Source organism: Argopecten irradians, chromosome 14 (genome assembly GCF_041381155.1).
Source record: "Argopecten irradians isolate NY chromosome 14, Ai_NY, whole genome shotgun sequence".
NCBI classification, from domain to species: domain Eukaryota; kingdom Metazoa; phylum Mollusca; class Bivalvia; order Pectinida; family Pectinidae; genus Argopecten; species Argopecten irradians.
In genome coordinates this window covers 25,447,282-25,473,673 of record NC_091147.1, presented here as the reverse complement: position 1 = coordinate 25,473,673, position 26,392 = coordinate 25,447,282, and the positions used below count along the sequence as shown (strand labels likewise).

General features: G+C 34.0%; 1 protein-coding gene across 1 annotated transcript; it reads left to right on the top strand.

The window, feature by feature from the left end:
* The first annotated feature begins 5,550 nt into the window (after window positions 1–5,550).
* On the top strand, window positions 5,551–15,287 carry LOC138306985 (thiosulfate:glutathione sulfurtransferase-like). Its single transcript, XM_069247592.1, has 4 exons — window positions 5,551–5,817; window positions 9,294–9,452; window positions 12,530–12,692; window positions 15,207–15,287. Exons 1-4 carry the CDS (start codon window positions 5,649–5,651, stop codon window positions 15,268–15,270), a joined length of 555 nt encoding a protein of 184 aa, XP_069103693.1. The 5' UTR covers window positions 5,551–5,648; the 3' UTR covers window positions 15,271–15,287.
* The last annotated feature ends 11,105 nt before the right edge of the window (window positions 15,288–26,392 follow it).

Here is a 26,392-nt window from a genome sequence, read left to right as displayed (position 1 = left end):
AACAATTAATACGTCTGGCAGGTTTAACTCATATTCTTAATGATCCCTAAGCAACTCTAACACTACGAGTATACACAATAGCCCTAATTACTGCGAATGTGTGAACATTTCTCATCTGCCAGCGTTTAATCTCTTCAACTCTACTTCCCACAAAATACCGGATAGATCTACCTTTATGAAATATGTTTCAATTGTATATCATTAACTCATTATTATATTATACCACACAAATCAATGAAACCTAAATGTGACCCTTGTCACATTATCAACTTATTTATCATCTCTAAGTCATTAATTGCATTTTTCGAGAGTTTTCTCAGAAGAAAATTGTCAGAATTTTTTTCAATCTGATTTATCACTACGTTGGATAAGAGGATCTGAGAACATCTCATTAGGGGTCACGTCAAGATGACCTCTTGAAATGGCCAAGCCAGAATCTTGACTGCGGACGATCTGATCTCGTTTGAAAAAGCTGTCCAAATTATTTTCGTGTCGCCATCTCGCCCGAAGTGCACAACAAAGCTAATTGTATATGTTTACTAGGGCGAAAAGACGTTTTCAATTGATGTTGTAAGGTGTAGAAACTGCATTTGCTCTGAAGTACACGTGGTATAAAGGTCATCTGGACGTGACGCCTTATGGGATGTTGTCAGATCCTCTGTGTTTTAATCAGATTGAAATTTTTTGAAAGGCAGTGTATAGCTATAGTTTAGCCTTGGTGTAATTGGTATCCATTGGTAAAGTCGATTTGTTCATTCCAATGCTGGTCTGAAGACCTAGTAATTACCGAGAAGACGTTTGGTATGTAGCATTGGGTACTTGAATTGTACCTGCTTAATGCTTAGCATCAAGGGTGTGGGACGACTGGTTTGCCCATTGTCACTTTATATTTTGTAAGTTGTTCGATATTGTTCCATTATGACACAGAGACGCTAGCAAGAATACCACAGCCTCCCAAAATATGCATTCACCAGAGGCGATGCATTGCGCACATGAGAGGCTGCTCTCATTTGACATTAGGACCTTAATCATATAATTAAACAACACATTGAATTGTCCTCAATATTTTCTTGTTGCTTTCATTTTAAACAATTTCATAACTTTGAGTAATTCCATATCTACGGCATGTCAGATTCAGCAAAATCGATTAGCTTTTCCCTATACCGACTAGGAACTTGAAGGTTGATTTGAATGTTGAAAAAAAAACAGTGTGATATACAACTTCCTTTTATATATCCTAAAACGCACTTTCTCTCAATTACATTATGGCAAACAAATCATAAATTATTAACTATCTTTCACTTTATCTTAAACCTACGTTGGCAAAAAGATTAGTTAATAAATGTCTTCAAATTAAGTGTTATTAAGTTAATCTTTCACCAATCTTGAAAATATCATAATAGTCTTATTAAAAAGTATACATGCACGTGTGTAAACTATATATCGCGTTATTGACAGCATAATTATTCAATATGTAAATGGCTCATCCGACGACTTGAATCTTAAACATAAGGTGATATCAGATGCTTGAAGACTTGATCAACATTTCAATGTTCAAAAATGTTTTAACCACCTGAAAAATAATTCAAGTTATATAAATAATAATTTAAACATGAAAGAATCCAATATAGCTTTCCACAAATAAAATTAGATATTTGTTTTGTGGACAATTTCTTTTTTCAAAGACTAAAAAGAACCGGACTCATGACATCGCCTTGACGCAACACACACGTTTGCAATTGGAAACTGTCGACACTTTTACGCAAAAGAAAACAGAAAGTGCTGATGGTTACCAGTCACAGCCTTTGTCCGATCATAGGGTCACATGCTCACATTTGACCAGCAATATGTTTTCAGTATCAAAATTCAAGTGGGACATGAAATACTTCCTGAAACTTCAGTTGCTGAAATTGCAAGAGGGGTCCGTCGTCCATGGCATGCAGTATTCCAATGTTTTTCATCTCGTATATGCTAATGTGACGCTTCCCAAATTGGTACACTTTTTTTAGATAATTGTTAAAATTTTCTAACTTGTGCTTGAATCCAGATTTTTCTTATAACATTCCACAAATAGATGTTTTCAGTTTGAATTTCATTATTTGTTTACTTGTCAGCAGTGCATATATTTTAAATTGAAAGCTTTGAATTTGTTTGTTTGTTTGATTAATTAACGTCCTATGGTCATGTAAGGACGGCCTCCCATGTATGCGGTGTGTTGCGTGTATATTGTGCGAGGTGCGTGTTTTGGGAGACTGCGGCATGTCTTGTCCAGCCCTGTGTATTAGCAGGTTTTAGTACCCAAAATGGTACACCTCCTAAATTTGATTTGATTAATAAATGTCTAGACACTATAAAAACTGTTTGAATTCATTTAAGGAAAGTTCAAACATTTTTTAGTGTATTTAAGTCACATATCTGTCAAAAATATCCCATTCGGCAATTGTTTTCTTGTTTTAAAATCTATGGTGTTTTAAGGGTTGTCGCACGACTTCGTTTCCAGGATTTTTTTTTCGCAATTTCATTATTTTCAAGTTTAAATAGAGAAAATAAGCAACAGGAAAGAGTATGACCAAAACGGAATATTTTACAGTAAAAACTTATTAGTGGAGTTATCAACTGAAACCTAATCAAAGTTTCGCGAAGAATGTCAAACTCAAATTCAGCCGTTTTCTATCTGAGCACACATTAAGAACGCTAACATTACAGACGAATGGCAGGATGCTGGGGCTCTTTTCTCTATATACATATAGATATACTTAAACATTATTACATATCGTATATCTATAGAGCCAAAGGCCTGTGGTCCAAATCATGTTTGTATGATCATCTTGAAATCTCCTCTGTTTATAATTCAAGTAAAATATGTGATAATGCACCATCAATTGTGTTTGATGACGATTAATTTAAGTACTTCGTGCTTGTTTCCAACTCCAGGTTTTATAGAACGAATATATGTGTACTCGACCTACTACAAATATCTAAAGACGACATCATTTTCTTCTCAAAGTCTTTTGAGCTACATATTGAAGCTACAACTTTTAGTTCCAAAAGACGAGAATGGAGCAATGTACTGGATCGGTGTGAAATAGTTTCTGTCGCAAAACAGACGAAAATAAGAAAATCTTTAAACCCAAACACAAAGGGACGACATTAGATCGATATAGTTAGTCCTTTTCGAGTCAGGAACATGTGTCAGCCGGCTAGATTGCATTTTATTTGTGATTTATCTAATATAGTCTTTACATCCTACAAATCATATTTTCTTTGTTGTTTACAGCTTACTGCCAAACTGGGTTTGGAATTACACAATTCTTACTCTTACAGAATTTGAGAATTATTTGAGAAACGTTTATTTTCTGAACATAGTAATATTTGAAATAAAATTTAACTATCAATTTATTGACCATATTTAGCTAGAATAAATTTCACCTAAAAATACGGCATGATAGTTCTTTACCACTGAATCGATCGCAGGTCGCACGTGACCATGAGCCAGGTTTGAAATAGTGGCAGAAAGTTTCCGTCATCAGTCTTAAGACTGAAGTCGACGGTATGTCGACGTTTCGATGACTACTTATACCTACAGAAGGCGATATTTTTCCCGCTGCAACAGTAGCTAATGACTTTTCAGGGTAAGATGCAGATGTCACCTTCATTGGTTCGTGTTAACTGCATGGTTTACTAGGGCGGTATTCTCTGACAGAATGTAATGTGTTTGTGTATATATGTTTGGAGGCTGCGGTATTTCGTGTTGTGTCTCTTTGCTGTAGTGGAAACTATAGTCCGTTTAATATGGACAACGAACAAACCAGTCGTTCCACTCATTTAGTCATTTTATGCTGTTATCTTCAGTCAGACGGCATCATAATATTACATAATGAACCATACCAAGGTTTATTATCATATTTAAATTATTGAACATAATTTTCCAACATTAAGAAAAATTTAGATTTTTTTTTCAATGTCTCTTTGTCTATTCTATATAGCTGCGATAACGTAGCTCTAAACAATGGACGGGATATGCCTGACAGCTGGTCGTCAGGGACAGTGAGGGTAGGGTATAATTCGTTCTCTAGCTATTCTCTACCACCAAAACCAGCTAGTCCTTAAATTGTGGTGACCAGTAGCAGTGGTCTAGATTCAATACCAAACATTTGTAAACAAACAGAAAGTACACAAAACATTCATGGTACAAATCCAGTTTTAAACTTCACGTGTGCTAACCAGACGCTTCTATATTTAGTAACTATACAAGGTCATAAGCAGGTCAGTCTTGACCATAGACCGGGCTTCATATGCATACAACGCGAATTAACGCTGGTCGAGTATTGTACATGTTTGCAGTACGTTGATTTTTTCGACTGGTTTAATCTGAAACATAAATTAAGGTATATGATCAAAATCTCTGCTAATCCTTAAAACGGGAAGTTTGCCACAATACTTCATAATTTTAAATAAAACCAAGAACGTATGTCTCACTTATAAATCCTTGAATAAAACATACATGTATATCAATTTCAACCAATAGTACCGGCTGATTAATTTCTTAGAACAGCATTAATATACAGTTATGATTTCACGAAACAATCATCATTGATAATGTTAATTATTTGAAATATTAGAGCGCGCAAAAATTATGTATTAACCGGAATATCAATTAATTGTTATATTTTGCTATCATTATAGTCTAATACATAAATATCGGAAAACAAATATCTATATCTTCATACAACTTGAATGTCAATGTAGTAACATGTTAACATGAAATAATACACTATATATGTCTGGTAATTGCAGATCGACTTATGGAATTTTATATTTTTTTTATTTGTATATATAAACATACATTTTACCTGGACACCATGTCCACCTGAAGTGGACACCGTGTTCACACGTAGTGCACTCCGTGTCTACCTGTAGTCTAAATCTTGTGCACTCCGTGTCTACCTGTAGTCTACCCTCGTGCACTCCGTGTCCACTCGTAGTTCACACCGTGTGCACAATGTGTAACCTTTAAATAGTCTACTACCAACTGTATGATAGTCTAACATTAAATATATTTTCTTATGGTACTTTAGGCCAATAGAGGTCAAGCTATAAGTTTGTACGCTGTATACATTCGTATTTATGCTAACCGTTGTAAAACTTTAAATATAAGACATGTGCATTCTAGTAAAAGATTTTGAGAAAAAACATACTATGTACATTTGCTGATTTAATATTTAGGCTACCTATCTCGCTAAAATTGCAATAGTTTGACTTTCGTAGCCTGTCGACTCGTTATTTCAATCTTGCATCTTTTTGAATGGCACTGGACAGCTAACACAGTGACCCAAACAACAAAGTTCAAACAGTAAATCGGTCACTATATCATTTGGGGGCACCTTGTTTTGGTTCTAGCCGCGTGGCTTTCAACGTGAGTGCAGTCTAATTTTAGTCGGGAGCTTTAACATTTTTAATCCAGGACGTTATCATAACAACAAACTCCATAACCGTGCACGTTTTGAGCTAGAGGCGTGTACCGTTGCAGATTATTTGGCATACTTCCGGATTTAGCGCGCGCAGGGGCTTGTAACTGTCATATCGCAGCTACCAGTCGAAGTTACTGGAGCTGTGAGAGAAGAGAAACAGAGGAGAAATCTAAAGCTATGGCTAGCTTTTCGTCAACTCGTCGTCTTCTACAACGAAGACAAATATCAGCCATTTTGAACCTGATCAAGACACAGAGTAACTTTGCTGCCGCTCGAGTGTCCACGCCAAAAGTGTTGACAACGTTACACGGGAAATCTTCCTGTTCAAAGACGAAGAGCCAAAAAGGTTGGTTGTGGCATAGGGCCGGCCCTATCAGATTTAAGCTCATTCTGCATTATGTAGCGAAATAATGAATGACAGTTAAATGTAATAGGATATTTCTCAAGTTAAACAATTATTTCCAATTGTTATAACATATTTAATTTCCCTGTTGAAACATCTGTACCAGTTAAGTATGAATCAGTTGAAAGGGAGTGTTGTACATGACACATGACAGACTACCTACAGTACTGGGACCCAACCAGTAGTCGTGATTGTGTACATTATCTGCTGCGAATCTAGATTTCTGAATGTCTGGAACTGCTGAAAAATACCTCATGAAAGTATTGTTATGTTTATGTGGAAATAATGTGTTTCATGAGATGAATTAAATTTTACCGAAATCATGATGACTGTTAGTACACTGAGAAGGCCTAGTAATACATGTAGTAAGCCAGAAACATGTGGTATGTCCTTAAAATGAGTCATGTTATTTATACCTTTGCTATAAAATACTTTGATTTGAAGAAAATGCTTTCTTTCAAGTATTTTGTGTGTGATCAGATCTAAATTAAGTTACTTCAGTAAATCAATGTTGTTTTATTGGTAGTTCTATAATGGGACCGTAATCCATGTTGGAATTTATTCTTGATTGATCCATAGGAGTTTGACATTCTCATTTACATATTTGCACTATAGATATATATGTTATTGACAGAACGTCAAGCTCTTGTGATTGATCAAACGCTTGATAGACACCAAAATATTCTTTAGGAATTTTAAGAGGGAAGTTTTGGGCACCTCTTTTAATATTCTTTAGGAATTTTAAGAGGGAAGTTTTGGGCACCTCTTTTAATTTTTATAACTTGTCTATTTCTAATGCTTACCTGATCTGATCAACTAGCACTAAAAAGTGGTGTGTTCAGTGACTTATATGAAAGTGGTCCGATGTATTGATAATCGCAAATTTGGATTGGGTCAAGTCTGACCAGACTTCTTGTTATAAATCGCTTCAAGTCAACATTCAAGCTTTTTGGTGGAGGTATAGGGGTTTTTGCATTTGGGTGGAATAAATTCAGAACTGGTCCCATTCCATTTGACAAATTTTGCTGTATTTTCTCAATTTCATGTAAATATTAAAGATACCATATTCGACTCAATACACCAGTGGGACCAAATTCGGACTAACATTTCATAAAATTGAAATTGCATAAAGTAAGTTATTTATCATATATGCAAAAGAAATTAAAGAATGAAATCTACCGGTATTCAGTTTTAATTTTTCTGCATTTAATTTGAGGTAAGTGAATTTGAGTCCTTAAAAAGACGGAGGGGGTACTTATTCATGTATTGGGTACACCAATTCCTTACATATTTCAAAAAAGAAAAATGTAGTGTTTTCCCAAAATTCAAAAGGTACAAATTATTACTGGCCCCTGCAGGCTTAGATACTAACTAAGTAACTTTACCAGACTGACTGTCTGCCTAAAGAAGGAAAATAAGGCCAGGGTTCAGCACTGGAAATAATCTTGTGGTCAAAAATCCGAACACTAAAATGATAAACTACGAAAATCAAATCACTGATCAAATCTGAAGACTTTCAATAGACAAAAATGCCATAATGATAAAAATAAACCTTGTCAATAAAATTGATTTTCATGAAAGAATCCTTCGTTAATTAAGTGAGCTGTAATCTTGATAAAAATAAACCTTGTCAATCAATTAATTTTCTTGAAAGAATCCTTCGTTAATTAAGTGAGCTGTGATCACAAATTTACCTTATTATTGTCTATGTACAGCTCAGGTGGTGGTAAACTTTCACATACAATTTTTACCCAAATTACGTTTGGTACTAATTAAGAAATTATTTCTGACAGGTTGAGAGTATGTGAAGAAAAAAACTCATATAATTTTGGCATAGATAGGTATTGCAAAAGTGTAGTGATTTCATAAGTCAATTTGGACACCTTTTCATTTTCTGAATATTTTCATTAGTTTGCTTGCTAATTTCATTGTAACTGTTGAATTTGAAAAAGGTCTTGAACTGCCACTTGCAATTATAAAATTACTTAATTTACTCAATATTTACTCCAGGGATAAGGTAATTGGTATTTGAATAAATATATTCATGATGATCATTGAAGTATTAGTTAATATTCCAATACAACTTTGGGTGTTGATTCAAATCATTGACCTCTTGTCATAATTTGTGACTTGCATTTTGTAAAATTGATACTTGAATGTTTAAAGTGGCTTCAATTTAGAGCCTTTTAGTCTTTAAGTGAAATGAAACTAAACACTTAATACGAGTGATGCATATGTGTCAAATAAAATTATTTTAAATTAATAAATTAAATCTTCTGACTTTTTAGCATCATCTTGCACCCGATTTGAGAATTCTGCTTACACTATTGACGAGGTGGTCAGGTGTGAATATGACATCTGCACTATCTAAGAAGTTCAAACATCATTAAAATCTCATGTTCAATCTGATATTTTATATCTTATCAAGTAAAGAGCATTACAAGTTGCATCTGTGCAGAATTTTAAAAAAGCTATTTCTGCCAGTCATTTCGTGTGATTCATGATCAGTTGGATGCAGTTTTCGACTTTTTGCTGTAGATTTTGAAGTGCATCTGGTGTAATAGCTGTCAATGCATGTAGTATAAATGAAGAAAAAGTGTGTAATTCATTGGTGGAAAGTGACGACAGTGCCAAGGGCTATCAGGACTTATATAGTACTAAGTCTGATTACATAATTACTGAGTGCATGTCAGTCGACGGAGCCGTGAGAAAACATGCACATCAATACCTGAGTCACGTTTGTTTGGAAAGTTTTTTATTTCGGGCATTGACCTGCCTATAGCTTTGTCTCTGAAAATTCAGTTAAAAAGAATAAAGTCACCTGTATACAGATACAGATTTGTGAAAAGTTGTTTGGTGAAATGGGGGGATCCCCAAAGAAATGGCAGAATTATTCTCTGTAGAGCTACTTTGCCTTAAGCTTTGTCTCTGAAAAGAATGATCGTCAGGTCTGTATACAGATTTTTGAAAGGTTGCTGACATTTAAAAACAATACAAAGAAATTAGGCTTTTCTGGACATATAAAAATTTAATGCATGTACAGTGTACTATTGTCTTATCTCTTAGACTTGATAATTGATATTGTATACATGTAGTAAAAAAATATGAATGTCAGTTCCAGTTGGTTAAAAGGCATATTGCAACAGTCTTTTTGCGATTTTTTTTTACAGATGTATGTATACTTAATAATTAATTATTATTGTACAGCAATAATTAATTAAGTATAAATCTGCCAAAAAAAAATTTTTACAACAAAATAAAAAAAAAAATAAAAAACCATCATTGATGAGAATATCATCAGTTACTTCTTCATTATCAACTTCAAGAAGAAATACATGTACCCGGTAAGTTACATCTTAAGAATTAGTTATATACACATAGACACAATTGAAATATAAGTTGATAAATTTGTTTTTCAGATTTTTGCCGCCATGACAGCAATTGTGTAAAGAGGACAGATTTGAATTTTGATGAAATCCTGGCACTCCTCGGCAGTGGGAACCTACAACTTATCGATGTCCGAGAACCCAAGGAGCTTGTTCAGCAAGGAGAGTTCCCTACCGCACTTAATATTCCTCGTAAGTATATAGACAAGGACCAAAGAGCCGGGATACTATTCTTCCTGTTTTAGGAGGATTTCCAAATTCTTGAATTTAACAATAGCTTTTAGTTCAAATTCTATCAGATGTGATCTGAAACATGATAAAATGGTGTTTTTAAACACTAGGGGGAGCTTTTCTTTGCATTAGTTGATAGATTTTCTCCCTTTGCTTATGGGATTGTTTTATATCCTTGAAGGGAATTTGGAGAAAAAACAAAATATACTGTTCTATTACACTGGTAATATTTTAAAGCATTCAGCTATGTCAAATAAGCTAGAAATATGGATGTAAATATATATCATTCTTAAATATTAATTTCATTGAAACATGCTATATGTTTATCTATTCATCTTTACTTACAAACCAACCATTTGAAACCAAGATTTGTGCACCAGGTGTTTGAATTGTGACATTTTATATATTCAGGGTATGTGAATATACACAGACAGATATTGGTAATAACTACTAGAGTTATAAATTAGGAATCCATGGATGGAATTAGTATTTCTATAGGGCAGGTGGTGGGATATTATCTCCATACTTGGAGTAGATGTAAATAAACATCACATCATGGACAATATGATATGAACTTTTATTTACCAGGGTAGATTCAATTAACTGCTATTTATGGTGAATATGTAGAGATAATGTATAAATGCCTTTGCTAATTACAGAATTCCAACGCCTACACAATCACACACGACAATGACTGTTCAAGAAATAATTCTGAATTGTATATCAAATTTTCCAAATATCCCTATTAACTCATAGTTAAAGAAAGAGGAAGTTGTTTTTTAACCTGATAAATATAGTAATACATATTTGTCCAAATATCCTAAACTCATTGTTAATTTGAAGAAAGAGGAAGTTGTTTTTTAACCTGATAAATATAGTAATACATATTTGTCCAAATATCCTAAACTCAGGAAGTTGTTTTTTAACATACCAATAATTATATATTTGTCTAAATATCCTTGACTTATACCTGAATTAATTTGAAGAAAACGAAAGTTGCATCTCAGTTTGAAAGGCTTAAAAATAAGTTGTTTACAATATAATCATGTCTACATTCAGCTTAAAGATTTGACATTTAATGTAAGGAGATCTAGATATAACATCTGTCCCACTTATTTATGGAACATTAACGTAAGTCTGTATTTACCTACGTAAGTCTCTGTGTAGGTGTATATTATATACGTACAACTCACCTTCTGTTAACAAAAGTGTTTACATATGTTTGGGATTGTACCATTCACACATGTGACTGAGTTTATTATACAGCACCAAACACATTCCTCACATCCCAATTCATGTCCACAACTGACGCATGAAGTATAGGTGTCACAAAGGAATACAACAACAAACCTTTTATCACACAAAGTCAATACATGTCATTTTGGTACAGTGATTGTATTGTCTGTCTGGGCTTCTAGACACAATGCTCAGTTGCTCACATGAATGGTGCACAGTAAGCATACTGTATACATGTACATATACTGTAATGACGAAAAGCAACAGGATTTTTAAAAAAAAAATTTTTTTCAATCTTCATATATGAAACATATCTAGACAGATTATGCATACATATATGTACATATATATATATACTCTTTAATATTTTTACAATGTGGTTATATGATTATACAAGACTGTGTTCAGTATCTTACTGGGTCGAGTATGGTAGCTACATACATGTCTTAAATCTTAGTAATGCTAAATGCGACTACAGAACCCAGATGTTCTTAAAGCCTATTAGCATTAATCCAGTCACTGACATGTCATAAGGTCAGCAGTGAAAGTAACATTACAGAGTATTCATACGATCAACAAGCTAATGTTCAAGAAAATGTGATGAGTTATAGAACCATATTTATCATAATTTACGCACAAGGCATGGAAAGATAGGATAACAAAAGATGAAAAAAAAATTGAAGTTATACTATAAACTTCAATTTTATTGCAATTGTATAAAAACTTTGTGCTGGACCCTTTTATTTTGTTTATTTGAGTTTTACGGCCCATCGACAAGCAAGGTCATATGGGGCCAAGTCTCTTTTCAGTTACTCTTGATTATGAAAGGTGATACATACCATGTAAAAATCTGTGAATATAATTATTCATTTGGCATATATTGCAATATGTCTATTGTGCGTCGACATTCCTAAAATCAAACACTAATATTCATTAAGTCAATTTTAACCAAATTTGGTCATAAACATTTCTTTTGGGAAGGGAGTATGATTTAATGGTATAAATGCTGTCATCCAAAATCAAATCTCTAGCTATATAGGTAACTTAAATAACTAACAGGAGAGGTTTGCTTATCGCAGCAAATACAATGTCAGCAAAACAGATTACGGGTCAAGGAGTTGACATATTGATCCTGATATTATACCAGTAGACAATGATAATACCCTGTTGCGTCAGATGTATCAGTGGACATCAACAGGCATTTGTATGTAATGCGCTTTGAATGTCTAGACAAGTACAAAATTGGATCCAGAGAACTATCGTGGGAGGGAGGAGGGGTGCGGGTGTGTTGAAGGTTTCCTGAAGCCCAAGAGTACCCTCTGTAAAATACTGTAATTTCACATGAAATTTTGGCTCTGCATGTAATTGATGAATTTTTGGTAAAATGTAGTACTTGAAATTTGCTCTGTTTAAAAATAATTGAAATTTGCTCTGTTTAAAAATAATGAAATTTGCTCCGTTGTTTCTAAGAATGTATTATATTGTACTTAATTCTTAGGCCAAATAAAACAATGTTCTTGTTTCCGGTAACACCGCTTAAAAAAGAAGGGTCTCTAGGTAGGAATATTTTTCTTATTAATTTTTTCAAAATTTTTTTCTCTTCATCCTTGTTTCTTGCAGAAGATTTTGAGCAAAGGTTGTTATTTATTTGCTGTAATGCAAAACTGATAAAAAGGTTTTTGAGTGGGCACTGATTTGTAATTGAGTCGGTTTGCCATGGGTTGCCAGAAACATGAATATTTTTTTGTTTGGCCTTACTGATCTTGTCATGTACTGATTTTTGCCGTTCTTTCCTTCCTCAGTCAGTTGTCTGAAAGAAAGCCTCCTGTTAAATGATGAACACTTCTCAGAAATGTTTAAGACACCTAAACCTCGGCCACACGACGAACATTTAGTCTTTGTTGGCTTCGGACCCATCAAAAGCAACACAGCTCTGGAAATAGCTCATAAAATGGGATTCAAAAAGTACATGCTCGTATATATATGTAGACTTTACGCATGTATACTTCTCATTTGGTGTGGCACATGTATATAACTCATTTTCTCTACATTTGCACTATATCAATTTAATTACTGGTTAATTGATTATATAAATTAAATCAAAACTGGCAAATTCTTTCTCTTGTCTTCATAAAAATTAAATTAAAAGAAAAAACATGTATGTATTGGCAAAAACTTCCCACAAATGATTGATATTAGAAACAAAAATATCAAACTGTCATCTTAATTTTAATTTTGACGATTAAAAAGCTGTGTGCAAATTAATTGAAAATGTGTTTGACACAATACTTATTAATATATATATCATTACAATGGCCAATATCCAATACTTACTATGTTTAATGGTTCAATGGTTCATTTGTACTTTTTAGTAATGGTTACAAAGAAAAGTCCTAAGAGGTACCGGATAAGGCAATGTAATTTACTGTAAACTATATTGATGAATTTATTTATCAGCACATGTTTAATTAACAGTCAAATCAAAGAGGTCTCAATGCAATCAGACATGGATTGAATATAGCAAGATTTGATGGGTATTGGCTATTGTCATGCACTTCCTTGTAGTATTGTAAGAGTTATTTCCCTTACATCTAGTTGATGGAATATCATATTGTATCCATGATTTCCTGAAGCTGATATCAAACATGTCTTCTGGAGCTTCTCATGATGATGAGGATGCTTAAGGGTTACCTATGCCTGCAAACATTCCTGAACGATATTTTCCAAAATTTGATCATTTAATATTTATCTACAAATGAATGAAAAATTATCTTATATGCCTCAAGCTCGGAAAACACATTTCCTGGCATTTATTCATTAGCTGCTGTGAACAGCAACTAAAAGTTTTATCAAAAATTAAAGATTGAAATGTTTTGAAGATATTCATTTACATCCAAATGTTTGTTCCAGGTGACCCTAATTATCATCATGGTCATGACCAGGCCCCAATTTCATGAACATTCCTTAACTTAAGGAAAGTCTTAAATTAAAATTCTCCTTAAATAGAAAAGTATTAGAGAAGTTAGCAACAAAAGTTCTTAAGGAACTTTCGTTAACTTCTTTAAGCTTTAAATTTCTCAAGGGTAATTTTTCAATATTTCCATAACTCTTTCACCCCTGAAATTCCATAATGGACTGGTCTTTTCTTCCATTTAGAAGAGCCTAAATGTGTCTTCAGGGGTGAATGAATTAAGGTTGGGACTTTCATGAAGTTGAGGCCTGATTTGGTAGCTTATCTCTAGATCTTTGCCTCATCCCATTTCTCTTTCTATACGGTGTTGCATGTTTGTAGTGGGACAACTGGGATCGGCTCTCGACATGGCTCCACACACGTTTAAGGCCTTATATGGTCGTGACAAGCCTGAGTTTGACGATGACAACATAGTATTTGCCTGTCACGCTGGTATTAGAAGTTTCAAAGCCATGACTATAGCACATGAAATTGGTTATACGAAGTAAGTGTGTTCAAAATGAGAAGTCAACAATCTCACCGGATTCATAACGGAAGAGATATGTTGAAGAATACCAGTAATAGATCAATATTTAAAAGCAAGTATGCTTTAAATAATTTGAAATTTAATATATAAAACAGAATATTATAATTTAGGATAATTTCTTCAAATACAGTATATGAAACTTGTCTCTGTAATGGCATGTCATGGTTTAATAATGATAGTTTAGGAAGAAAATAAGTTTTAGAATTAATTGTAACAGTTAAATTGGCTTCGAGTGCAAAGGTAAAAGGTCAAAGTATATTTCACTTTTTATAAATTTTCCTGTGTGGAGATATGTCCAGGAGCCCATTCTGTTTGTTTCTCATTATCATGACTACAGACTAGTCACTTGCATGTTTTCATTTGAAATTTCTTTATGATTACTGCTCATGCCTAATCTGGTGGAAGTGTATAAGCAAAAGTTAAATTCTATTGATACAAATAATTAAGGCTTCTATTCTTACCCATTAGTAAAACAAATTATACTTATATGCTTTTGTTTACAGAATATAAATTTGCTGCTCTCTATTTCTTGAGAATATGATATTTATTTTCTGCAAACAAACTTGCTACAGTGTTTGTTTCATAAATATTTCATAATTAATCATTTCATCTTCATTCTTGTCTCAATTATTTCACCATGTTGTTGATTCTGTTTTACAAAGATACACTTTTTCACTTCATATGTAACATGATAAATATATATATAAAGAAAAATCTGTAATTCATATTATGCATACTGTAGAAATATATACAACAAATGTTTCATTATATAGAATTGCTACTTAATTGTGACTTATTACTGTCCAAATAACATTTTGAAAATCTTCATGGAAATATTTAATGATTAGGAATGAAAAGTTTCCGAAAGTCATTATGATTAATTTAATAAAAACTGTAACGACGGTAAGCTGTTAATCGAAATTGGAAGCTCAAATTTCAGCTGCAAAACTTCAATATTAACATTTATTTGTAATCATTTTAGGGCAAGACAGTATGCCGGAGGGTTCAAAGAATGGATGGAAAAGACAGAAGAAAACAGGACATAAGGAGTGGATAAAAAAGATCGAAGGAAAAAGGACATTTGTTGAAACCGAGCTGATGAAAGTCTGGGCTATTTTATGATGTTAAGATTCTGACCCGTGTTTGAAAGCAGAATGAATCTTACCTTGATCAATGAATCATATGAAAATTATTCAGCTTTTCAGAAAATGAAACAGCTTCTAAGGATCCTATTTACTCGGTCTGTGGGTGGTCAAACATCGGTCAGATCTCGACATGAACAAGAATCTACCCAGGCTTTGATCAATTAGACAATTCTGATGCTGGCCCAAGAATTTGAAATAATTTTGGATGAAATGTTTACTGCATAAAGTTATGGTAGATGCAAGCACTATGCCAATATTAGCTGTATAGTATGCACATGTAGTTATCTTTTTCATCATCACCTTGGATTTTGAGTTAAGAGATGCATATCACTTGCTTTCCAGCTATGTGCTTGCATTGTTCATATACAATAATGTAATGCTTTGCAAAAGTCGAAGTATTTTTTTCTGAAACATTAAAAAATTGAACTTCAAACAATCAACAATCTAACCCATATTTTACAAAACTAAAATGCTGACTTATGTCAGAAACTTCAGTCAATTTATTAATGTAACTTAAGTAAAAAAATTATGTAAGTCTGTTTTTGAGTTAATATTTGTTTTGAGAAATTTGGGCTGTAGGTCTCCAATGGTATAACTAGAGATTGCTTAGGGTACACAAGGACGTATATGAGAAGGATAAGTCACACTGGTTTTGGGAAGTCCAAGGCAGGCGCTTTTGTGTTTGTGCACTGACCGTGACGTTGGCGACGACTGATTTTCCTTTGATATCCGCCGGCGCAGCCTTTGATGTAGCTTGCGGTGCGAGGTTACGTCTTTTCTGAAGCGGTGCTGTCATTTCATGAGCTGTCAATTTTTTTTAACGAAAATTTAAGACATATCCCTAAATATTCCGTCTTTAAAGCAAGTTATAAACGTCGTGAAATTTAATAAACTCTACAATGGTGTTTCGTTTGATCGATAAGACAAGTATTTGTTGAGAAAAACGGTTTTTATTCCGGTTCATAGCGTCTCGCGTGGTGTTTAGTAATGTAAAGAGACAGACACGAATCCTTCTCACTGGGTACACAAGAAAATTGCAATGCAACATTTTGATACCAGGGAAAATGAAATGGTTAACAATTGATGTAATTTCATTATGATATATGAATTTACAGTAAATCCTACAGTGTGTGTGGACAGCATGTTCTTAATTTCTCTCCTTTCGAAAAGAATGTCGGTGTATGGTCTCAGTCTCTGTTTTTCCTGGTTTTTGAACGAGTTACCTCCCTTGTACTGTTATATTATAATGATAAATTGACCGAGACATTTTAAGAACGCAGATCCGTTTCAAATTGAACAAATATGTCCTACATTAAATAATCATTCCTAGATCCTATTCATATTATGTCACACCCTTTTACATCCTCCTTCAGGTTTTATTTGTGCAATTTTTCCTTCCTTTTAACATATATAATAACGATTTGACTATTAACCAAAGAATGTTTCAAGTCTCATAAAGTTTGAAATTTTCTTGAATAGCTGCACTCAGGTTTTATTCATTTGTAGAACATTTACAGACGATATAGTGGGATTTTTTTCATCATAATGTTATATATGTTTGTGTCTTACTGTAAGCATACACACGACAGTGGTGTAATTTTTTAGTGGTAATACCAGTTATTAATGGGAATATTATTTTTGTGATGACAGCATTGTTGTACTCCAATATATTTTCACACTTTTACCAATATATTGTAACAGTCTTGGTATTTGATATGTTCCTTTATTTCGTGTTATTTCACCTATTCGATATTAAAAAGTTTGTCAACAATTTCATTATTATCCATCCCTGAAACGGGTATATATATAACTTGAATAATCAAAAACGAAAAATGATTTTCAAATATATTGTTAGCTCACTTTGCACAAATTTAGCATTCTTCACATGCACATATAACTTTTTGTTTTCAGTAAGTGGATCACACTTGCCTTATATACTCTAGGTTTTATATCGATATGATAATTTCATTATTATTCCATATCTGAATAATTGATTACACATGAAGATAAAAACCCACTGAAAAGGTGTATATTTACAATATACTGTGTAGTGTTTTGTGTAAACTCTTCAAGACGTCTATATTATTTAGCATAAGTAATTAATTTCTTCACATGCACATATCATTGTTATATTCATTCTTATGTTTTGATCTCTCAGTAGGAGCTAATGATCTTTCATTTTTGTTCTCCTTTGAAAACTTTCTTCAGAACTCCAGATCATTTTAAGTTTTAAAATATGATAATCAAATTTGATGGTCAGTATTAAAAGTTTGTCAACAGATCCAGGGTTAAGTCCTTAAGTAATGTTAATGTTGTCTACGCTTTATCTGCAGTACATTTTACCTGCCTTTTATTTATTGTTTGTCTCCCTTGATGCCATTTTACTTTAGGTAGCACTTGAATATTACTTATAACCATAATTTATACATAGTTTGCCATATGATATTTAAGTTTATTTTCCTCATAAAATGGGACCAATTTAGTTTTGTTTGGGAATTTTCCTTTTTCTGATCAAAATGAAAGTGTAATAATTGTATAATGGTGCAAATGTACCAATGCGTTAATACAGTTGAAACGTATTTAAATTGAGGTATTTTGTTTTTCATAGTTCACCTACATAAAACATCGTAACTTAAATATTTACTATGTCTTGTTCTGTCTTGTCTAAGGAGGCTTAACTATATATGCATGAACACTCACATTCATTAACGTTAAAAATAGGTCCGGGCAAATTTCTCTTGAATAATGATATACAATGTAGATAAGCAATAAGGCCCTCTGTACCTGTTACTGTACATAGATTCCTTATAGGGGCCGCTCAGGTTCCCTTGGAATTTTTGCTATATGTTCATCCCTTTCAGGAGTGGTACATGCATATGACCTTAGGCCTCTTGTTATTTGTTTGATTCATGTGGCCTAAAGAAAATTTTACAAAAATTGCTTTCTGCATCATCGTGGGCGATCCACAGTTGATCGCACAATGCTATGCTATACTTATCAATAAGTGTAGCGTATCAATAAGTGTAGCGTATCAATAATTGTAGCGTATCAATAATTGTAGCGTATCAATAAGTGTAGCGTATCAATAAGTGTAGGGTAGCATAATGTGAATTCATTTACAGTAGTGTAGCGTATTGCAATTATCTGTGGGTCTCCAACAATATTTCTGCATCAGGTTTGAACTGAATGAAGATGTTTAGGTTTTCTTCTTATTTTCTACTTGCAGATGAAGGCAGTTGTGACTTTATGAAATTTTATTTGAATACCTGATCAGAATTATTTTATCAAATAGATATTAGGGGAAATATTTGTCGATGTTCATCATTAATGATGCATGGTAACTTGGTGCCAGTGGTGTAAGATATATAATGTAAGTGCTTTGTGCCTATAATCTGATAAAGTCTATTTTGATAAGTCACAATTGAAAGATGTTTCGTCCATATGTGTAGTAGATTGGAACCCTGATGACAGGTTCGAATAGAAATATGAAATGTTAATCTTTGATATATTAATTTGTCATTTTTTTAAAAATTTTTTTTTGGTGGAAATATTTAGTTTTTATGTGTTTTCGTTTATTATAATCATAAATACTTTGTATAGCCGCCAGGACTGAAATTATTGTCTCCGAAAATCCATCAATTTATTTCGAATTCATCAAGTTTAACACATTTTTGTACAGGAATCGTCTTGTTTTATCAATACTTTCACCAATGTTTATTAATGTTGTATAATCTAATGTATGTATTAGAGGATTTGATCACCATATATTACAATGTATGAGTACTCTGTATGCTATACACTCTCAATATATAAACAAGCATTATTACATATATATTGATAATATTGTGTACTCCAATGTCAGTTATAGTGTTTTTCAAATAAATTTGTTAATGATATAAAATATCTTTGTTGTTTTTGAGGATGTTTATCTAAACTAGTCTAGTTTTAAAAATGACCGTTTGTAAAACGTTTGGTTTCTACATATTACAAAAAATGTACCACAATCCCTTCACTTCTTGAGTTGCAAGTTCGAACTCCACCTAGGCCTGGTCATAGATCGGTGATATTTTGATTATGAACTCCAGTTTTAAATTTCATCTCCTTCCTAAACAATAACTGCTAGAAAGAAGTAAAATAATGAACCATATGGCCAAAACTAATTTTGGTCCAATGTCATTCTTCAAGTTCTGCTTACAAACTTTAATTTGAACTAGTACAAAATACTGAAGCCAATACATGTATCATGAAAGCGAATCAAGCGCAATGGACCTCTTGGATTGTACATTTCCTGATCCACATATACATTTCATATACATGAAATGGATATTTGGTAAACATATAAAGACAATAGACTGGTTTAAAACTACAGTGTATCTACATATAAAACCCTCGGACTATTGTATTTCACACGGGCGTTCTTGGGCTTGGCTCGGAATCAATTTGTGGTGTATACCTTGGTACTGGCATGTGCTACACTATAAACCAAGGCCTACTACTCGCATGGGGATTATTGCACAACTATTCTGACATTTTATAGATACATCCATCGTCTAGGTTTTACAAAACAGGAGTGTGTATCAACCAGATGCGTTATCGCCGGAACGGTGCATTTAGATGAATCGCAGGGATCTGAGAAATAATTGTACTGTATGTCAATTTGGACCCGCTAGAGTGTCCATAGCGGTACCATTTACACAAAAATGACACACAAAATGTCCTCTATCGGGATTTGGAAACAGTACTTTGTAGAATATGATTTGACCGATTTTTGAACTAGACCCCTAAAACGTCTATAATGGTCTATGGGCACTCCGGTGGGTCCAAATTGATAGTTAAATTCTCAGATCCCTGTGCATTATTTTGGTGTATATGTACTGCGACGTGATCAGAGACGCTTGCGTTTCATTTTAAGCTGCTTTAAAATGTTTAAACGAACAGGGACATTGGAATCTCTCTATCTTTTGAAACATTATTTTAATAAAATGCAACTGCACTTCGTACGTGATGGGACAGTACGAACATTATAAGTTACAAGAATAAATCCCAATAGAACGTTCCGTTCCTAATTCGAATCGAGACTGGGAATCGCGTCTCGCAGAATTTGTAGTTTTAATAATAGCTAATATAACGACAACCACCTTGGTTATAAAACAATTAAATCTGTTATAACGAGTTAACAAAATATTGAAGTGGTACGTATTTGAAAAAGTACAGATAAACAAATCGATATCCCGACTCCTGGAACCACGTGGAACAATGATATAAATCGACCCTAATTAAGCCATTATCTGGGTTACCTGAATCCTACACATACACAGGTGCAAGAAAGTCATTACTAGAATATCGTGTATTTCAGCAATCAAATACCATACAGTGTAATTACGTGATGTTTAATATATTCCAACCGAGCGTTTAGCCATATCGAAATTGCAGTTCTTTCCAGATTACGGCCGACGTTCCTTTAACTATTTCCTTGTTATCTTTTCCATCGTCTGACAAATAGCCATCATCGATACTCCAGGGGTTGCTATCACTGACGTTATATCCACACCTGGATCATGTCATAAGCAAAACTGAAGGCAAGAGAACACACAGGTAATGTGGTCGTTTGATGCACACTCAAAATACTTGTATAATGGTATATTGTGTTTGACTTTGTGGCTTTGAAGTTGGACTTTGCATTGTAATCTTCAAAGCAAGTTTCTGTTGGCCTGTTATTGTCAGTTTTTAGGTCATCTGACCCGAAGGGTCAGGGTGACCTATTGTCATCATGCACCGTCCGTCGTCGTGCGCCGTCCGCCGTCCGCCGTGCGTAAACTTTTCATTCAAACGACTTCTCCTCAATAACTGAAAGGTCCAGGGTACTGATATTTGGCATGTAGCATGCTGGGATGAAGGGCTACCAAGTTTGTTCACATGAATGACCTTGACGTTCATTCATGGTCACAGGGGTCAAAAAGGCTAAAATCTTCAAACGACTTCTTCTCAAGAACCAGAAGGCCCAGGATACTGATATTGGGCCCACAACATGCTGGGATGAAGGGCTACCAAGTTTGTTCAAATGAATGACATTGACCTTCATTTAAGGTCACAAGGGTCCAATAGGCCAAAATCTTTAAACAACTTCTTGAAACCTGATAATGGGCCCGTGACATGCCGGAATGAAGGGCTATCAAGTTTGTTCAAATGAATGACCTTGACCTTCATTTAAGGTCACAGGGGTCAAATAGGCTAAAATCCTTTAAACAACTTCTTGTGAATAACTAAGAGGCCTAGAGACCTGATATTGGGCCCATGACATGCTGGGATAAAGGGCTACCACGTTTGTTCAAATGAATGACCTTGATCTTAATTCAAGGTCACAGGGGTCAATTAGTCAAAATTCTTAAAACAACTACTTTTTAAGAACCGAAAGACCCAGGATACCCATATTGGGCCTGCAGCATGCTTAGATGAAGGTCTACCAAGTTTGTTCAAATGAATGACCTTGACCTTCATTCCAGGTCATGGGGTCAAATAGGCTAAAAAATTTTAAGCAATTTCTTAAGAAGCCTAGAGACATGATATTGGGCCCATGACATGCTGGGATGAAGCGCTACCAGATTTGTTTAAATGAATGACCTTGATCTTCATTCAAGGTCAAAGGGGTCAAATAGGCTAAAGTCTTTAAACGACTTCTTCTCAAGAACCGAAAGGCCCAGGATACCCATATTTGGCTTGCAGCATGCTGGGATGAAGGACAACCAAGTTTGTTCAAATAAATGACTTTGACCTTCATTCAAGGTCACAGGGGTCAAATAAGCCAAAATCTTTAAACAACTTCTTCTCAAGAACAGAAAGGTCTAGGATGCTCATATTGGACCTGCAGCATGCTGCGATGAAGGCCTACAAAGTTTGTTCAAATGAATGACCTTAACCTTCATTCAATGCCACAGGGGTCAAACACAGGGACCTGGCACAAAAATTTTAACCAACAGTATACATGCATATATATATGTATACTGTTAGTTAAAAAAAATCATGCCAGGTTCCTGTGGGGTCAAATAGGCTAAAATCTTTAAACAACTTCTTCTCAAGAACCGAACGGCCCAGGATACTCATATTGGGCCTGCAGCATGCTTTGATGAACGGCTACCAAGTTTGTTCAAATAAATGATATTGAATGAAGATTAAGGTCACAGGCGTCAAATAGGTTAAAATCTTTAAACAACTTCTTAAGAATAACTAGGAGGCCTAGAGACCCGATATTGGGCCTGTGACATTCTTAGATGGAGAGCTACCAAGTTCGTTCAAATAAATGACCTTGACCTTCATCCAAGGTCACAGGTGTCAAATAGGCTAAAATCTTGAAATAACTTTTTGTGAATAATTAAGAGACCTAAAGACCTGATATCAGGCCTGTGACATGCTGGGACGAAGGGCTACCATATTTGTTTCTAAAAAATGACCTTGATCTTCATTCACAGGGGTCAAATAGGCAAAAATCTTTAAAGGAGTATGTTGTATTGTGCCAATAGTCAGATGCCCGTCAAGGCCCATAGGCCCCTTGTTTTTCTCCTGAACTGTCTCCAGTTTTACTATGAGATAGTCGTCCAGGGGTGAATGTAACATTAGTAATAGTAACCCTCGAAGGTCTTACGACATTTTTATTGATTTCATTTGGTATAGTGTATTTAGTAATCATTACATTCCTTAGCCCCACGGAATGCGCCAGGCCGTAAGGACTCCCGTACCGGGACAGGTAAACCTTCCATAGGTTATAAAACTAATTCAATTGTCTACTTATTGATAAATCATTCAGTGTTATGTCAATAAATTTTACAATGGAGCACCTGGAGCAGCGGAAACGTTCATTTGATCAGTATCCATTGTACCCATAGATACTTTATAATATTGTTTATATAACAATAAACACTATTATTTATGTAAACAAAGACATCGGAGATCTATGTGTTTACTTATAGCGTTAGTAACCCGGTATAAATATCATCAAGGATTTCCCTGAGGTTATACATTAGTCGAAAGCTACACAAATAACTGTACAGAAAATGCAACCGGGGTTATATATGTCATCGTCGACATTCTAGGGGTTACTGTCACTGTCTTTATATTCAACTATGGAATATATCATAGCAAAACTTAAAACATGGCTATGATGTCATCTTTTGTTGTACACAGTACTTTATTTAGACTATTGTTCAAGTACTTGTTCTGTCTGTAGATTAGTACACCTTTCACTGTACATTAGTTTACATGTAGCTGTAGATTAGTTTCAACTAATCTACAGTTCCAGGTAAACTAACGTACAATGAAAGGTAGAGAGTGACACTACATGCAACATTGTTAAATTGGACTGGACAGGTAAATAACAAATAAATCTAATCAAAGTCAACATAAATGTAACAGAAAACTTCAATGATACATATTATTACATATTTTCTGTTTTATATACTGATTCGTGGTGGACATCGGCATAAATCCAATCACATCAACCACAACGCATAAAATTACTCCTTATGTTGAAAATCAAGACTCTTTAGTCTTTCGACAGCACAGGCATTCCTACAATGATATTTTGATTTTAAATAGAAATGTGTACTTTCTTTCTTTGAAAATTGAATTAATTTCGGTATATTTCCCAATTATTTCACTGCAGTTGTTTCATTTCTTGAATATATACACGTAACACATAAATCCACGTTTCCCAAATTGAATACTTTCGGTACAATTCCTTATCCAAGAATCACACAAAGCCTAATGAACAAATTTGAAATTTTAAGCTTTCTTTTCATCACTTTGCCGTTTTCACTGAATTTCAATGTAGTTTCCTTAAGAATCCACTAAATCTTGATATTATGTTTTTCAAAAGGACCAATCATATTCTTCATTTCATAACGTAAAGCGGTATATTAAAAATTAATACGTTTCCATGGTTATCCTCCATATCTTGTAAATTTCCGACAAGTTATATCCAAGTGAATGGTCTGTCTCTGACATAAACAGCAGTTAAATTAACATGCTTTTTAATGGAAATTTGATAATCATTTTAGATAGTTGACTTCATAAAGATCTGGCCATGTTCAGTATGAAAGATGGTTGAAGGCCTTACCTGTAGCTGTTGATTAATTACACAATAGCCATAGTTAGCACTGTACATCAGAGTGCCATGTTTTAAGTAAGAGAAACACCTCAAACTGTAGATAAGTCAAGATAATGAACAATGCTCGGCCCTAATATACAGTTTTCGGTGTTTCTCCTATACTGAAGGCTCTATGTTTGATAACAGATGAGAAGGTAGTTTGACGTATATATCAAATTAATAGAACAACGGTACACTGTGGTTGACTGTGTGACTTTGAAGTTGGTTGTCTCTGTCTCTGTGATCTTCAATGGAAGTCCTTCAGTTTTCCTAGGATATATTTCAGGGTGGATATAACGGCAGTGATAGTAACCCATAAGATATCAAGGATACCCCAACGTCAACATCCATTAAATATGTGTATATCTTTAAGAAAAAGAACAAGAACGCAATCAAAACAAGATTAAATTATTAGCGAGCAAAACATTTCGCTGTCTATACAATTAATCTCTGCTCTTTCCTCGTCGCACGTTGTGGATAAATGACAGCCATACTTAATCTCCAACAGATGCAGCCAGAAAGGAGATTACTGTCACTTTAACAAACAAAGTCTGGTAATGGTATAGGCTTCTTTAGTAATTCGAGTGTCGCCTAAACAAGGATTAACATTTATATAGTGTGACGGGTTGATTGGCTTTAGTAAATCGAGCGTCGCCTTGTGACAATCTTTACGCTTAAGCCTTCTGCTTATAGTAATTAATTTTAATGTTAGGTTTATATCTATTGCACCATAACACCTGTTTACGCAATGAATGGGATTACGAGATTTATGAATGGATTCGAACATTTCCCACAACCGATACACAATCAACAGGAGGGGCTTTCACCTTTGTCTCGAACCCATCCGAGTCTAAATTTCTAAACGTTGATTGACTGATCATGCTAGACTTCCGATTAACAGCTAAGGCCATTTAATGACGATATTCCACTGCACGCAATGTGTTGAGTGTGGTACTCACTTGAGTAATTTGGGAGACTGTGGTAAACGATCGAGTTGTGTCTCCTTGTGATAGTGTGATTTGAGAGACTGTGGTATGTTTTGGATGATTATCCTCCAAAAATGCTACCCTATTCACAGGTGTCTGGCTCGTTTAAAATGTGATGCTGTGGAACAAACACGATAATATATGTACCACAACATCAGATTAAAAAAACAACAACAAAAAAAACAACAAAAAAACCGAGCCAGGCACATGTGCCCTAAATTTTGAAAGTCCTGATTGATAATTGTGTCTAGAACAAAATTCTGCTAAATATAGAGCTCGCAAAACAATAAAGTTATAGTTAGTTAAAGTTGTAACAATTAAATTTTGCTTGTAAAAAGCATTTTCATTGGCTTAAAAATTTACTTTCACAGCACATGATGGAAAAATGGCGTCACCGTTTGTAACGTCGCTTTTGATTGGCTGATATAACGGCGTAATGATTTCATAGAAAAAAAGAGTCCCAAAATGAATTCGGAATTTTGAATAGATTATCTTTAGTAAATTGAATTGTAAATATTAACTTGAATATATATTTTATGTTATGGAGATATAACACAAAAATCTGAGTTCGCTTCTCGGTATATTTAGAGTACACTCAGATTTTTGTGTTATATCTCCATAACATAAAATATATATTCAAGCTAATATTTAAATGAAAACCAATGTACTTTAACAATCGAAAAAAAATAAAATGCTATAACATATATCGACTTTGAATGAACAAGTACACCCAACATAAAAAACGTCAGTATTGTAGACTATCTATACACAGAGTCAATTGTGGTAGTCAGACCAAAACTGCTTGCCAAATTCTAAGTATTGTTATTTTAAAAACAGCATGGCCTTGAAAGACTTCTCCGTATACTATTGAACCTAATCCAAGTTTTAAAACTAATGC